The sequence below is a fragment of the Salmo salar genome, chromosome ssa22 (genome assembly GCF_905237065.1).
Source record: "Salmo salar chromosome ssa22, Ssal_v3.1, whole genome shotgun sequence".
In the NCBI taxonomy this organism is placed as follows: domain Eukaryota; kingdom Metazoa; phylum Chordata; class Actinopteri; order Salmoniformes; family Salmonidae; genus Salmo; species Salmo salar.
In genome coordinates, this window is record NC_059463.1 from 7,107,452 (window position 1) to 7,123,535 (window position 16,084).

A 16,084-nucleotide genomic window follows, 5' to 3' on the forward strand; every position below is an offset into this window, starting at 1 on the left:
AATGGGTTTACATGGCTGAGTAGCTGCACACAAGCCTAAGATCACCATGGGCAATGCCAAGTGTCGGCTGGAATGGATTGAGTCACACTTCACCATCTGGCAGTACAACGGACAAATCTGGGTTTGGCGGATGCTAGGAGAATGCTGTATATGTATAGCGCCAACTGTAAAGTTTGGTGGAGGAGGAATAATGGTCTGGGCCTGTTTTACATGCTCCCTTAGTTCCACTGAACATAAATCTTAATGCTACAGCATACAATGACATTTTAGATGATTCTGTGCTTCCAACTTTGTGGAAGGCCCTTTCCTGTTTCAGCATGACAATGCCCCCATGCACGAACCGAGGTCCATACAGAAATGGTTTGCCGAGATTGGTGTGGAAGAAATAGACTGGCCTGCACAGGCCCTGACCTCAACCCATCAAACACCTTTGGGATGAACTGGAACATTGACTGCGAGCCAGGCCTAATTGCCCAACATCAGTGCCCAACCTCACAAAGGCTCGAGGCTGAATGGAAGCAAGTCCCCACAGCAATGTTACAACATCTAGTGGAAAGCCTTCCCAGAAGAGTGAAGGCTGTTATAGCAGCAAAGGAGGGACCTACTCCATATTAATGCCCATGATTTTGGAATGAGATGTTCGACGAGCAGGTGTCCACATACTCTTGGTCATGAAGTGTATTTCCACACTATGAAGTTGGAATAAGTGTGAAATTATGAAAATGATAATGCCCTTTTAGTGTAAGAGTCGTTTGAAAAGACAGCTTGAAATTTCAGCCTGCTTTGATGGGATGGAGTTGTAGCCTGCCTGGTGACATCACCAGGTGGTAAATTCGTTAATACACCAATAAGAGAGAGTTCCAAACCTTTCTGCCAATAACAGCAAGTTTTCAGATTTCCCCTCCTCACACAGACAACTCCCAGACAGTCCTAGCATACTTCTTGCTTAAGAAATTACGTAATGCTAAAGAAGCCATTTTTGTTTTCAATTTAAATTGTCGAAAAGAAACAATCACAGTATGTTACTTAATTGTAAAAACAGCTACATTGGACCTTTAACTTCAGGCAGGAAAAACACCAGAACGTGACTTGCCAACTAGACTAAGAGGAGGCCTTTTCTTAATTTCCTACGTCTGCCTAGTCCACTCACAATCAGCTAGTTAGTCAGTCAGTGAGAGACAAATCAGCCAGTCAGGGGAGTGTCAATCAGTGAGGCAGTCGGACAAAACAGTCATTTTACAACAGTAGTTCTGTAACCTATCTGCACACACACATACAGTCTGCAGTGCTCCTTCCCCACCCCCTACCGCCCCTTCTCCTCATGTCCTAACTAACTCAGTCTCACTGCTGGGGGGGCTCTCTGCAGTCCAACACACACAGACTCACTGCAGGAAGAAATGGGTTACATAAAGAGCAGGAACAACGGCTATGCAGACAGAGCGAGATCAAGGATGAAAATGTTGCAGAGAATTACAGTGTGTTAGAAAAAAACACTACAGTAACATAAAGTCCATTGCCCTCGATAATATTTTTGGCCAATACCGATATCCACTATTTTCCTTGCAACAAAAAAAAAACGATACGGGAAAAAAAATTGCGGCCTTTTAAGCATTCCAGTACAGTTAAATATTTAACACACACACACACACGTAGCAGTCTAAGGCACTGCATCTCAGTGCAAGAGGCATCACTTCAGTCCCTGGTTCGAATCCAGGCTGTATCACATCCGGCCGTGATTGGGAGTCCTATAGGGCGGTGCACAATTGGACCAGCATAGTCCAGGTTTGTCCGGGGTAGGCTGTCATTGTAAATAAGAATTTGTTCTTAACCTGTTAGGGCTAGGGGGCAGTATTTGCACAGCTGGATAAAAAAAAAGTACCCGATTTAATCTGGTTACTAATCCTACCCAGTAACTAGAATATGCATATACTTATTATATATGGATAGAAAACACTCTAAAGTTTCCAAAACTGTTTGAATGGTGTCTGTGAGTATAACAGAACTCATTTGGCAGGCAAAACCCTGAGACATTTTCTGACAGGAAGTGGATACCTGATGTGTTGTATTACCTTTAAACCTATGCCATTGAAAAACACAAGGGCTGAGGAATATTTTGGCACTTCCTATTGCTTCCACTAGATGTCACCAGCCTTTACAAAGTGTTTTGAGTCTTCTGGAGGGAGATCTGACCGAACAAGAGCCATGGAACGATGATGGCCCATTAGACACCTGGCGCGCGAGTTCATGTTGGCTACCCTCGTTCCAATACGTTATAAAAGAGAATGCATTCGTCCACCTTGAATATTATTCATGTTCTGGTTAAAAAAGGCCCTAATGATTTATGCTATACAACGTTTGACATTTTTGAACGAACGTAAATATATTTTTTCCCCTCGTTCATGAAGTGAAGTCCGGCGGGCTTAGATCATGTGCTAACAAGACGGAGATTTTTGGACATAAATGATGAGCTTTTTTGAACAAAACTACATTCGTTATGGACCTGTGATACCTGGAAGTGACATCTGATGAAGAGAATCAAAGGTAATGGATTATTTACATAGTATTTTCGATTTTAGATCTCCCCAACATGACGACTAGTCTGTATCGCAACGCGTATTTTTCTGGGCGCAGTGCTCAGATTATTGCAAAGTGTGATTTCCCAGTAAGGTTATTTTTAAATCTGGCAAGTTGATTGCGTTCAAGAGATGTAAATCTATAATTCTTTAAATGACAATATAATATTTTACCAATGTTTTCTAATTTTAATTATTTAATTTGTGATGCTGACTTGACTGCCGGTTATTGGATATAAATATGAACTTGATAGAACTAAAAATGCATGCATTGTCTAACATAATGTCCTAGGAGTGTCATCTGATGGAGATTGTAAAAGGTTAGTGCATCATTTTAGCTGGTTTTATGGTTTTGGTGACCCTGTCTTTGAATTGACAAAACATTACACACAACTCTTGTAAATGTACTGTCCTAACATACTCTAAATGTATGCTTTCGCCGTAAAACCTTTTTGAAATCGTAAAACGTGGTTAGATTAAGGAGATGTTTATCTTTCAAAGGGTGTAAAATAGTTGTATGTTTGAAAAATTTGAATTTTGACATTTATTTGGATTCAAATTTGCCGCTCTTGAAATGCACCTGCTGTTGATGGAGTGCACCACGGGGGGGACGCTAGCGTCCCACCTAGCCCATAGAGGTTAACCGACTTGCCAGGTTACACACACACACACACACACACACACACACCCAAAAAGTTATTTTGTTGGCACTTACGTATGTCCTCATTACCAGTAAAACATAATCAAAACGTATTTCTTTCACTTACTTGCTGTGCTGTTTCATTGTTCAGTCGTTTCATTCTCAACCAGGATTTCTATGGAACGCTGTTTGGGTCTTTGCGTGTCAAAAAAGATACACGTCAAATAACACTACTTGACGTGTCAAATAAGCTTGTCTACCAATCAGGAACCTGAAATGACTGTACGTCACATAATAATTTAACTCTTTAATACATTTTTTACATAGTTATTACACATTGATTACACTATTACTCGTATTTCATATGTAACAACGATTCATCGATACGTATGCTATGATGCTGGTAAAGTTGTCTCGCGCACCTACAGTGCTGGTCCTAAAAAAAGCTAGCTAGCTCATGGATGCAAACAATGTTCTTCCCCAAAAACATAGCAAAACGACAATCTGTTTCAGTAGCTATAGCTAGCTAGCTAACTATATAGCTAGCTAACTATATAGCTAGCTAACTATATAGCTAGGTGTCATCTAAAATAACCTTAATTTATAAGACAGTTCTAATTTGATTAATGGTGGTCGGACCCATCTATGTGAAGCTAGCCACAATAAGCATTAGCCACAATAGTGGACTTTGCGGTTAGCTTTCAAAATAAAAAGTATGGCATACATTCTACTATTTGTATTCATTTGCGTCACTGTTATTATGCCATACTTTTATTTTGAAGGCAAACTACAAATTCCACTAGTTTTGGGCAACAGGGTTAACCTGTTGGGGATAGGGGGCAGTATTTGCACGGCCGGATAAAAAACATACCCGATTTAATCTGGTTACTACTCCTGCCCAGTAACTACAATATGCATATAATTGTTTGATTTGGATAGAAAACACCCTAAAGTTTCTAAAACTGTTTGAATGGTGTCTGTGAGTATAACAGAAGTCATTTGGCAGGCCAAAACCTCAGAAGATTCCAAACAGGAAAGCGCCCTCTCTGACCATTTCTTGGCCTTCTTTGCCATCTCTATCCAAAACAGGGGATCTCTGCTGTAACGTGACATTTTCTAACGCTCCCATAGGCTCTCAGAAGGCGCCAGAACGTTGAATGATGACTTTGCAGGCCATGGCTGAAAAACAGTAGCGCATTTGGTAAGTGGTCGATCTGAGAACAATGAGACTGGGGCGGGCGTGCACGAGACGACTCCATGTTTACATTTTCAGTCTTTGAACGAAAACAACGACTCCCGGTCGGAATATTATCGCTTTTTTACGAGAAAAATCGCATAAAAATTGATTTTAAAACAGCGGTTGACATGCTTCGAAGTACGGTAATGGAATATTTAAAAAAAATTGTCACGAAACGCGCATCACCCTTCTTTACCCTTCGGATAGTGTCTTGAACGCATGAACAAAACGCCGCTATTTGGATATATCTATGGATTATTTTGAACCAAACCAACATTTGTTATTGAAGTAGAAGTCCTGGGAGTGCATTCTGACGAAGAACAGCAAAGGTAATCCAATTTTTCTTATAGTAAATCTGAGTTTGGTGAGTACCAAACTTGGTGGGTGTCAAAATAGCTAGCCTGTGATGGCCGGGCTATCTACTCAGAATATTGCAAAATGTGCTTTCACCGAAAAGCTATTTTAAAATCGGACACCGCGATTGCATAAAGGAGTTCTGTATCTATAATTGTTATGTTTTTTATGAACGTTTATCGTGAGTAATTTAGTAAATTCACCAGAAGTGTTCGGTGGGAATGCTAGTCACATGCTAATGTAAAAAGCTGGTTTTTGATATAAATATGAACTTGATTGAACAAAACATGCATGTATTGTATAACATAATGTCCTAGGAGTGTCATCTGATGAAGATCATCAAAGGTTAGTGCTGCATTTAGCTGTGGTTTTGGTTTTTGTGACATTATATGCTAGCTTGAAAAATGGGTGTCTGATTATTTCTGGCTGGGTACTCTGCTGACATAATGTAATGTTTTGCTTTCGTTGTAAAGACTCTTCACGTACACGCGCGAGCGCCCGTTTCATTGTTCTCAGATCGACCACTATCCAAATGCGCTACTGTTTTTCAGCCAGGGACTGCAGAGTCATCATTCAACGTTCTGGCGCCTTCTGAGAGCCTATGGGAGCGTTAGAAAATGTCACGTTACAGCAGAGATCCCCTGTTTTGGATAGAGATGGCAAAGAAGGCCAAGAAATGGTCAGAGAGGGCACTTCCTGTATAGAATCTCCTCAGGTTTTGGCCTGCCATATGAGTTCTGTTATACTCACAGACACCATTCAAACAGTTTTAGAAACTTTAGGGTGTTTTCTATCCAAATCAAACAATGATATGCATATTCTAGTTTCTGGGCAGGAGTAATAACCAGATTAAATCCGGTACGTTTTTTATCCGGCCGTGAAAATACTGCCCCCTATCCTAAACAGGTTAACCAGCATGGCTACCACAGCATTCTGCAGCAATACGCCATCGCATCTGGTTTGCACTTAGTGGGACTATCATTTGTTTTTCAACAGGACAATGACCCAACGCCAAGAGTGTGCAAAGCTGTCATCAAGGCAAAGGGTGGCTATTTGAAGAATCTCAAATATAAAATATATTTTGTTTTACACTTTTTTGGTTACTACATGATTCCATATGTGTTATTTCATAGTTTTGATGTCTTCACTATTATTCTACAATGTAGAACATTTAAAAAAAAAAAAAAACACTTGAATGAGTAGGTGTTCTAAAAACTTTTGACCGGTAGTGTATATAAATAAAGAACTTTCGGTACAATAAACACTTGTTTTACCTATCTAAAATTACAAATAAATCCACAGTGCTTTAGGCTAGAAATTAGAGGTAAAATGCTAGAGGAAGACGCGACTGATGCACATTGGTTTGTCTCCATGACAAAGAAATTGTATCAGATTACTTCCCAAGCAATGTCCAATGTGACTCTGTCACTATCAATTGATCTATTCACTTTCTGTAAGAGAATATGTATAATTCAATTGAAAACATAAAACATTTGGTGAAATCAGGTCTAGAATTTATTTTCCTTATCCATTATTATTATTATTAAAGGTGCACTATGCAGAAATCGCTACTCCATTTCCTGGTTGCTAAAATTGTAATAATTGCCTAAATTCAGTTTGTGACAAAAGACACATTGTGGAGAATCATTGTACCATCTAAACCACTGTGAAATATCTTTTCAATAACAAAAAACATTGTATTTTAAAGCCGTTTGAAGCTGGTGTACAAAACCATACTTAAAAGACGCAAAAACCAAACTTCAGAATGGGAACCATAGAAATAGCACATATCTACTTTTTTTTTTTTGGGCCCATTTTTTTGTTGTTTTGAAAGAAATTGCCTCTGAATTGATGCAAATAATCATGATATCATTCAGCCAAGGAAAGATTCACCCATTTAATGATGCAAAACGCATCATACCGGCTTTATTTCTGTGTAGACGTACCCCCGCATCTCTCTCTCTCACACACACACACACACACACAGGGGCATTCCTGTTTCCTTTCAAAAAGTCCCAGGAAAATATGAATCACTGATGCATTTTATTAAAGTCTAACCTTTGGGCAAATTAAGGAAATCCTAAATTCAATACATTTAGTTGATTTCCTACTGTTCAATACATTTTTGAATATTGTTGAATTCCGTTTATAATGTCTGGATTCCGTGATTCGGTCCGGGTTCTCCGCAACGCAGATTTTATAGGGCCCTAGGATGGGCCAATAAAGGCTTGCTTAAATGAGAACAGAGCAGCAGGATACAGTCACCAGGGGCTATAGCCAGGGACGCTGAGACATCAATCTGACACATACACTAGGGTTGGGCGATATTTCAATAGCATCAGATATCGAAGATGACTGACCTCCATTGTCGATGGTGACGACACTGTGATGTGACAGACACTACGCAGTAGAGCTGACCGGGCAGCCCACGGCAAGTGGCCTATTTCTTCGCTATAGTCTGCATAACCTATTTTAATTGATATGTTATAAAACAGAATGCAAGAGAACAATGTAGACAGAGCTAATATTTTCACCAAAATGTCAAGTCAAAAAAATATGCATCTCTCCCACCGCGCGACTTCATGGTAAAACAATGAATTTATACAGAATCTTTTTTTTTTTTTTTTAATGAAAGTTTTGAACATTCGCAGCAGTAGAGCTGAAGGACGATGGCCAGAGCTTACCCATGATGCTGCACAACGATTTAAGTCAATAAGTCATTGTTTTATTCAAAGCATGATATATTTGGGCTTGAAGTGACAAATCCAACCTGCCCGCATCAATGCTTTGTCTATGTGTTGACGTGGAAATAATTTTTTGCCTGTTTCGCTTCATGGCTAGGTTTTATTTGAACCTTACCACCCACCAGCATGGCATTGTTTATTAAATCAAACTCCTGCGAAGTTGTTCCTCTTCGAGTCATGACTGAGCCAAACAGCTTTTTGCCGTAACCATGGAGCAAATTAAAAAAGGGTCGCAAATTTATGCTTTATCCTCCCCTCTTTTTTTAGCAGAAAATTAACAATCTGTTGGATAGTTTATACATTTTCTATATCTTTTTTTGCTAATCTGTATGGAAAAAAAATGACAATTTTACAACTGGTATAATTGCATTGTATGACTAACAGTATAGCTTCCGTCCCTCTCCTCGCCCCTACCTGGGCTCGAACCAGGGACCCTCTGCACACATTGACAACAGCCACCCTCGAAGCATCGTTACTCATCGCTCCACAAAAGCCGTGGCCCTTGCAGAGCAAGGGGAACAACTACTTCAAGGTCTCAGAGTGAGTGACGTCACCGATTGAAACGCTATTAGCGCGCACCCCGCTAACTAGCTAGCCATTTCACATCGGTTACACTTGCATACCCTGCTCCCCCCGTCAACCCAAGATGAATGGTTTTGACCGCTTTACTGCTTTGATTGGTGCAGCCCCTGTGAGAACCATGAGCAAGGGCTGACTTGGCTTTGCTGTACCCCAGCCTCCCAGTAGCCTACCTACAAAAAGATTGCACCATGGTCCATTACAATGTAGAAAAAGTGCATGTCTCTGGTGGAAGTTGCCAAAACTTTGGAGATAACGAAGTCAAAGAAACCGATTTACATCTGTGGCAACGTTTTCCTTATTATGTGAATGACAAACCCAGCTCCAGAACTATTAACCAGCTGGCTAATATTGAGAACGATGTAGTTAAAAAATGTTTTTAGTTTTTTTAATCAGCAACAGATAACATTAGCTAGCTAGATAAGGTTAGCAAGATACACTAACAGCCGTAATTTCCCTATTTGTTGGCATTCATTTTAAGCCCGAGGCCAAGCCGCAACGTTCAGGCCCTACTTTACCCAGAACTGATTGCGTCTGCCAAAATGAAGGCCCGGCCCAAAATAACTTACTCCATTAGTAAATCCATTAGCGGGTCCTCTCTGTCTGTCACTTTCTCCCTGCATGAAGCGCACGCAGCATGAGCTCTGCTCTTGGCAGCTCAGTCTGAGTATCCATAGCAACGGCTCTGCTTGGGCTGCTCTGCTCAACAAAGACACACGAGAACAGTTAGCCGTTAGCTACTTTTTTGTCACACTAGACTGCGACAAAACTCAAGGGACATTATTTTCTGTGAAATAATCTCTCCCGTCTTAAAACAGGCCCTACCCGACCCTAACCCATATGTCGGGGCCCGTCCGTCTCGGGTAGCAGAGCTCTAACGTGGATATCACCAGGAGATTCTTTCCCACCCCAAATTCGTGAATATACTAGCCTGTGTCAGTAGCTTGCAGGAACTTTCAATACATTTTGCAACCCTACTCACATGTCTCCATACACACAATTCTGCATACACCTCATGTACACATGTAATACACCATGCACTCACCACTCCTCCTAAACTCGTCATTCTCACCTAATCAGGTGCCCAGTGGAGTGATGTCAGTCAACATCTGCTGCGTAGTAAAAAAATGGGTCGAGCCACCAATAAGTCAGGTGTGCTGCACACACACACACACACACACACAGATCAGGGATTTACATTCACTTTTTTGACCAGACAGATTTTTTACTTGTCCAAAAGCTTAAGCCACTTGTGGTCTAACACCTTCGGCCAATAGGGAGCTTGCTCATTGACAATGTTATCGCCCCCTAGCAGCCATCCCCAAACAGTTTTTAAAAGACAAAAAAAAATGGAAGACTGCTACGCATTTGGCTCGAAAGAGGAGACGAGAGGAATCATGACATTGACAAAATATATTTAGTGGAGCCAGATCTTTTCAAATAGCCCATTCCACTCTGGTGGAGCTGTTTGACACGAAAGAGATGTGTAGTAGCCTAACCCTATCTGGCTATCTGTGTGTGCCGAAGCGCACAGATGGAGTGAGTGACAGTCAACAAGCCTTGCTGGCTGTGTGTCTGTGATGGGTTGTAAATCATCATGGGCTGCAGAGCAAATCTGCTGTCCTCACAACTGGATAAATAAACTGATTTGCTTTTTTTTTTTTTTACCTCATCCTCCTCTGTTATTAGACCTAGGCTACTATATGTGTTGTAGGTAGGTTGCACATTGCTAGAATAATATGGCAATATGCATCATTTCTTTCATAAGTTTTCCTCAGCTGTAGCATAAGTTCTTTTGACTCATTAGATTTGACCACCTGAGGATCGTTTGCGCCTTACTCATTGTGGCCTAAAATGTCATTAGAAATACATCTGTGAATGAGAATAGAATAGACTCCTACTTTCATAATGAATTCCAATTTAAAAGCTGTAACTTTAGGACAATAAACACTATTGGAATAAACACTATTGGAATTTGTCTTCATGCTTTAATGAAATTTCAGTTGGTATGATTAGGCTTCGGTCTTTTGGTGCGCAATGACAAGGAGGGATTTTTCCCCTTCTGTCTTAAAAATGCTTTGCTCAACTGTAAGGTTTGTTGAAATGTATCATTGGATTTGTACATCCTACTATTGTTTTTTCAAATCGTTCTCACTATTACCTTAGGCCTCCCATGTTTTTGGGTTATTCAAAAACAACTTAACTGAGGTAGCCGAGAACACCGTTCGATTCATTCATCGTTTGATCATGAAATAGCGCGCGGCAAAAGAAATCTAGCATGCATGAAACTGAAGGAGTGGCTTAATAGGGACATCACATTCATACCAAGTGGAGAGAACATTGAACATTTGGCCTTCTTTAACAATAAGACACATGAGTGTCTATTGGCCTAGATCATCTGACATTGAGAGAGAAAAAAAATATATATATATTTTGCACTGCTTTGGTGAAACTCTTAGCTCGGTCTACATTGTTCTCTTGCTTTGTGTAAATATAACATTTATTGAAGTAGGCTTTAGGAATATAGGCAATTTACTCAATGTCAACCATGCACTGCCTGATCCAAATCTGATTGGATAGAGATTTTTTTTTACTTGTTCATAAGGACGACTGAAATCTATATTCTGTTTGTCTGATCAATTAATTTTTTCTACTTGCCCGGACAAGCAGACAAACCTTAATGTTGAGCCCCACACACACACACAGCATCCGATCTGCCACTCACGGGCACCTTAGGCCGGTGGCCCGCTTGACAACGGCGGTGTTGAGAGAAACAATCCAGTCGAGAAGCCACATGGCCCAGAGGCAGGGGAAGGCTCGGCGAGGCTAACCCAGGAACGGTGCTCTGATCTGGGGCTCGCTCGCAACACCGCTCCCCAGCTCTCCTCTGTACCACACCAGAACTGAACACACTGCGCAACTAATGCTAGTGAGCTACTGAGGCGAGAGAGAAAGAGGAAGTAAAAGAAGAAGGAGAGAAGAGAGCAGGACTGTGAGACAGGAGAATGGAAGGAAAGTGCGTGAGAGCGCTGCAGCGGAATACAAAAACTGGAAAATTCTTCCCCGGTGTTGTGTAGATTGAGACTGGCATTGTTAGGCCATTTTAGGACAACCAGAGACAGAGCCGGAGGACTGGAGATGTGTGTGTGTCTGGGTTTCCTTTAGCCGGTAATTTAAACACCGACAAACAAAATTGCAACCAGGCCAATTGTCCAGGAGAAGAAATAAAATCCCATTGCGAAATAATGCTTTTGTGCCTATTCATTGATGGAAATACCAGTCAAATCAAATGTTATTGGTCACACACACACGGTTAGCAGATGTTAATGCGAGTATAGCGAAATGCTTGTGCTTCTAGTTCCGACCGTGCAGTAATATCTAACAAGTAATCTAACAATTTCACAACAACTACCTTATACACACACAAGTGTAAAGGAATGAATAAGAATATGTACATAGAAATATATGGATGAGCAAATCTGATGAGCAAATATATGGATGAGCAATTCATTTATTACATCCAATTATTAAAGTGGCAAGAGATTTGAGTCTGTATGTTGGCAGCAGCCACTCAATAGAAGCTGTTTTTCAGTCTCTTGGTCTCAGCTTTGATGCACCTGTAATGACCTCGCCTTCTGGATGATAGCGGGGTGAACAGGTGGTGGCTCGGTGGTTGTTGTCCTTGATGATCTTTTTGGCCTTCCTGTGACATCGGGTGGTGTAGGTGTCCTGGAGTGCAGGTAGTTTGCCCCCGGTGATGGGTTGTGCAGACCTCACTACCCTCTGGAGAGCCTTGCGGTTGTGGGTGGAGCGGTTGCCATACCAGGCGGTGATACAGCCCGACAGGATGCTCTCGATTGTGCATCTGTAAAAGTTTGAGTGTTTTTGGTGACAAGACAAATTTCTTCAGCCTCCTGAGGTTGAAGAGGCGCTGTTGCATCTTCTTCACCACACTGTCTGTATGGGTGGACCATTTCAGTTTGTCTGTGATGTGTACGCTGAGGAACTTAAACTTTCCACCTTCTCCACTACTGTCCCGTCGATGTGGATAGGGGGGTGTTCCCTCTGCTGTTTCCATAAGTCCACGATCATCTCCATTGTTTTGTTGACGTTGGGTGTGAGTTTATTTTCCTGACACCACACTCCGAGGGCCCTCACCTCCTCCCTGTAGGCCGTCTCGTCGTTGTTGGTAATCAAGCCTACCACCGCAGTCAATGTAATTCATTTGACCAGTCATGCTTATCGGTCTATTCGGTTAATTTGCATAATTTTGTGGAATTAAATTGGCACGTGTATATTCGTTCTGGTCTTACACAGCATTTTCAGCCTTTGAGCAGGAAATCTGTCAGACAGCACGAGAGCTGATGCTACAGCTCCTCAAACAGCTCTTTCGTTGCTGCTGGAGTGAAACCTGCTTTTATTAGCCCAATCATCGCGCAACAATTCTAAATGTAATTGTGTGATAAAACAGTTTTGATGACCACGATTAAAAAGAGCAACTATTTTTATTTCTCAACTGGTAATTGAAGTGCGCTTCCCATTCACCATTCAAATGCATAGGCAACAGAAGGCAGGCTTCACTTTGCAATGAGCTGGAGGCAGTATGCATTTTGAAAACATATACTTAATTTGAAACCTTAACGTTTTACTACGTATTATGAGGCAAGTCTTAGCTTGCTTCAAAGTAGCCTAGCCAAAATCAGACCATATCCGGATGTCATTTTTCAGTAAAGACTTCCATATTGGTTTTCAAATCCACTTTCTTTCATTGTCCAGTATATTGATGAGGAAAAACATTTTATCAGTTTTAGAATAAGGCTGTACTGTAACAAAATGTGGAAAAAGTGAAGGGGTCTGAATACTTTCCTAATGCACTGTATATGGTCGGCATTTTCTGAAATTGCAATGCAAAAAATCTTGTGTAGCACCTTGACTATTTTTATAAAAGTATTAGTGGGACTTATGGTTGTGCAAGGCTTATATTTAGCCTAGGTATCATTTTACATGCCCTGAAATCATTATGATTTTGTGTAAAAAAAATGTACTCAAAAGTAATCAAATACTAATGTCCATTCGGATATTTAAATAACCTTGCCCGTCCTCATCTAGGACCACAAAATTCCCTTCCGACGTGTGATACTCCAAGCACTATATCTAATGATTCCTGCAGGGCAGACACAATCTATCTCCCTCAGTCAGTATACATGCAACAACCCTACAGGCATTCGGCCCTACGAGCACTGCTATGTTAGCATAGCAGTGCTATGTTAGCACTTACAGCCCAAAACATGAGAGCAGCAGATGAGTGTGTGTGTGTGTGTGTGAGTGTCAGTGTTTGTGTGCTCACACACACACACACACACACACACACACACACACACACACACACACAGTGAAAGCATAAAATGGACCATACTGTCATAGGAGCACCACTGTCAACAGGAATAATGTCAAATGTCCTTTCATTTATTTGTTCAGTCATTCATTCACGAGTAGTAACAGCACATGTTCCTTCTCCATTAAACCCTGAGGTAGTGAAGGAGGGGAGGAACCCCATTTACACGATTGAGATTCAGCCCTGGACACAACAATGGCATCAGGGCAACTTTCACTTCACATGTCAGTTCAGTGAATGAGTCAACCACACAAACCAGGATAAGGAATGCGAAATTAGGATTGTGGCATAATGAAAACCAAATACAAACAGAAAGATTCCAATCAGACATATCTAACTGATAACCTGGATCTAATGTTAACGGCAGCGTACGACTGCACGTGCTGCCCAGTCAATTAGGTCATGCAGAGGAGCGCTCTCTCGACAGTCCAAATTACTAACTAATTTAAAAAAAAGTTACTAGGCACTCACTTTTTGCCGGGTTTTTTCGTCTTTGTCCTTTTCTTCCTCGCCTGGAGTGCAAGAACTGTCACGGGGCAGATGACAAAATAACGTTACCATCGTTTCATTTGGCAGACCTTTCACTTCCATAACAGTACGTATTAACGTTAGTTTGATACACAACCCGGTAGCTAACGTTAGCTAGTTAATTAGAATATCGGTCGCTAGTTATAACGTAGACACCATAGTGTTACACAGTGATAAGGAGGGCTAAAGTATATGCGCACAAAGTTGCAATATGGAACTAACGTTACCTAGCCAGATAACGTTAGCTGCTAAGATAGCTAGCGAGCAGGTGTTAGCTGCTGAAATGGCCAGACTTAGTTAAGTTAGCTAGCTACAAAATACAGGCGTTTCCCACACGTGGGTTTCGTTTATTCAGTTGCACAAACGAGTTTAATAAATGTTTATCAAATAATATCGGGATTGTGCAGCTGGGAAAATCTGCACCGCTAACTAGTGCCGTTAGCTAACTAGCTTTACAGCTCATGCTAGCTAGCTACAACGCGTGGTTCGCTATTGTCTAGTTCCACACAACAACAAAATCCACGGCCTTGACAATTCCTTCAATAACAGTCATATGTCCAAAATCAACGGCCTCGGCTTGTTGGATCATTTATGTGCGCGTTCACCGATACTGTTCATTTATCATCCTTATTCTTTAAGCAGATTACCTTTCCTTTCCATGCTGTAAACGGGCCGGGGATGGGGTTCAAGCTGGAGTTGAGTGATACGTTTTCAGTGTAGTAGTCAGAGCGCAGGCGTCCCTTTTTCATTGCAATCTGGAATTCTTGGGACGTCCATAACCCGAACCTGTACCAGAGTGTGTGAACGGAGTTGAGCGCTCATCGATCCATTGTCGTTTCCTACCGCTTCACGCTGACGGGAAAAAAAACGGCCGCTCCAAATTCGCTCCATTCATTAAAATCACAATTTAACCAACTACCATCTATTTTTGTGACTACTAGGCCCTCCTTGGGGGGACGTCCCAACGATCCCAGATAGCACCGACCGGCGTCCCCTTACAGACACAACTTCACAAACGTTCCCTCTTGACCACGGCCACTTATTAACGTTACTGTCTGTGTCCCTTGGCTAGGCCTACATGAAAAAAAATGATCATTTTTGCTACATGTCCTCTTAGAAAACAAATATGTTTACGGATCATATTGATATGATTATATCGAATCGTTTTAACTGAATAAACAGTAGTCCTGGTTCACTTGCCAAATCTAGGCCCACTTTATTGATAATAGGAGTTTGCCATGCATTTAATCGATTACTACCTTTTCCAGAACTTCAAGCAGGTTGGATGGATGCTGCACTGTCAAGAGCCAACGTGTTCAACCCAACACCAGTGTAGTAGTTCCACCTAGTGGTAGCAGTATGCACAACACCATACCTGGGGCGAATTCATTGCGCCGATTCTGTTGCAAACGTTTCTTAAACGGAAGCAAACGAAACGGGGAGTGACCTACCCGAATTTGTAAAATAGAAACTCTCGTTTTAGTTGGAAAACGAAACGTTTTGCAACTGTTTTGACTAATGATTATACCCCTGATCATAGGTACAGTACAATCAAATAAAAGTGTATTGGTTGTGTACACAGTTTTTCAGATGTTATCACAGGTGCAGCAAAATGCTTGTGTTTGTATTTCCAACAATGCAGCAATATTTATCAATACAATAACAATACACACATAATAACAAGAAAAAATAACAAGAAATGAATGTGCAGTATGCAGAAATCGCTCCGCCACCTGGTTGCTAAAATTAGAATAGTTCGCCTAATTTCAGTTTATGTGACAACACAAGGAAGTGTAGGGAATCATTTTACATTTTACACAATCATTTAGCAGACACTCTTATCCAGAGCAATTTACAGGAGTAATTAGGGTTAAGTGCCTTGCTCAAGGGCACATAGACAGATTTTTCACCCAGTTGCCTCAGGGATTCGAAACCAGCGACCTTTCAGTAATAAGCTATAGGACTGTTTCGCTAGCACAGACTGGAATATGTTCCAGGATCAATCTGATGGGATTGAGTACGTAAGTACATATC

General features: G+C 41.2%; 1 protein-coding gene across 2 annotated transcripts in view; it reads right to left on the bottom strand.

The window, feature by feature from the left end:
* LOC106582688 (SRSF protein kinase 1) overlaps positions 1–14,954 on the bottom strand; it is a 57,424-nt gene extending 42,470 nt beyond the window's left edge. The window contains exons 1-2 of one of the 2 annotated variants that reach the window (XM_014165989.2): positions 14,698–14,954; positions 13,994–14,048 (exon numbers count right to left, since the gene is read on the bottom strand). In XM_014165989.2, the coding sequence (XP_014021464.2) occupies positions 13,994–14,048; positions 14,698–14,710 (68 nt within the window). In that variant the 5' untranslated portion in view covers positions 14,711–14,954. The remainder of the gene's footprint in view (positions 1–13,993; positions 14,049–14,697) is intronic. The other variant, XM_014165988.2, reaches the window with a different exon arrangement.
* Positions 14,955–16,084: the final 1,130 nt, after the last annotated feature.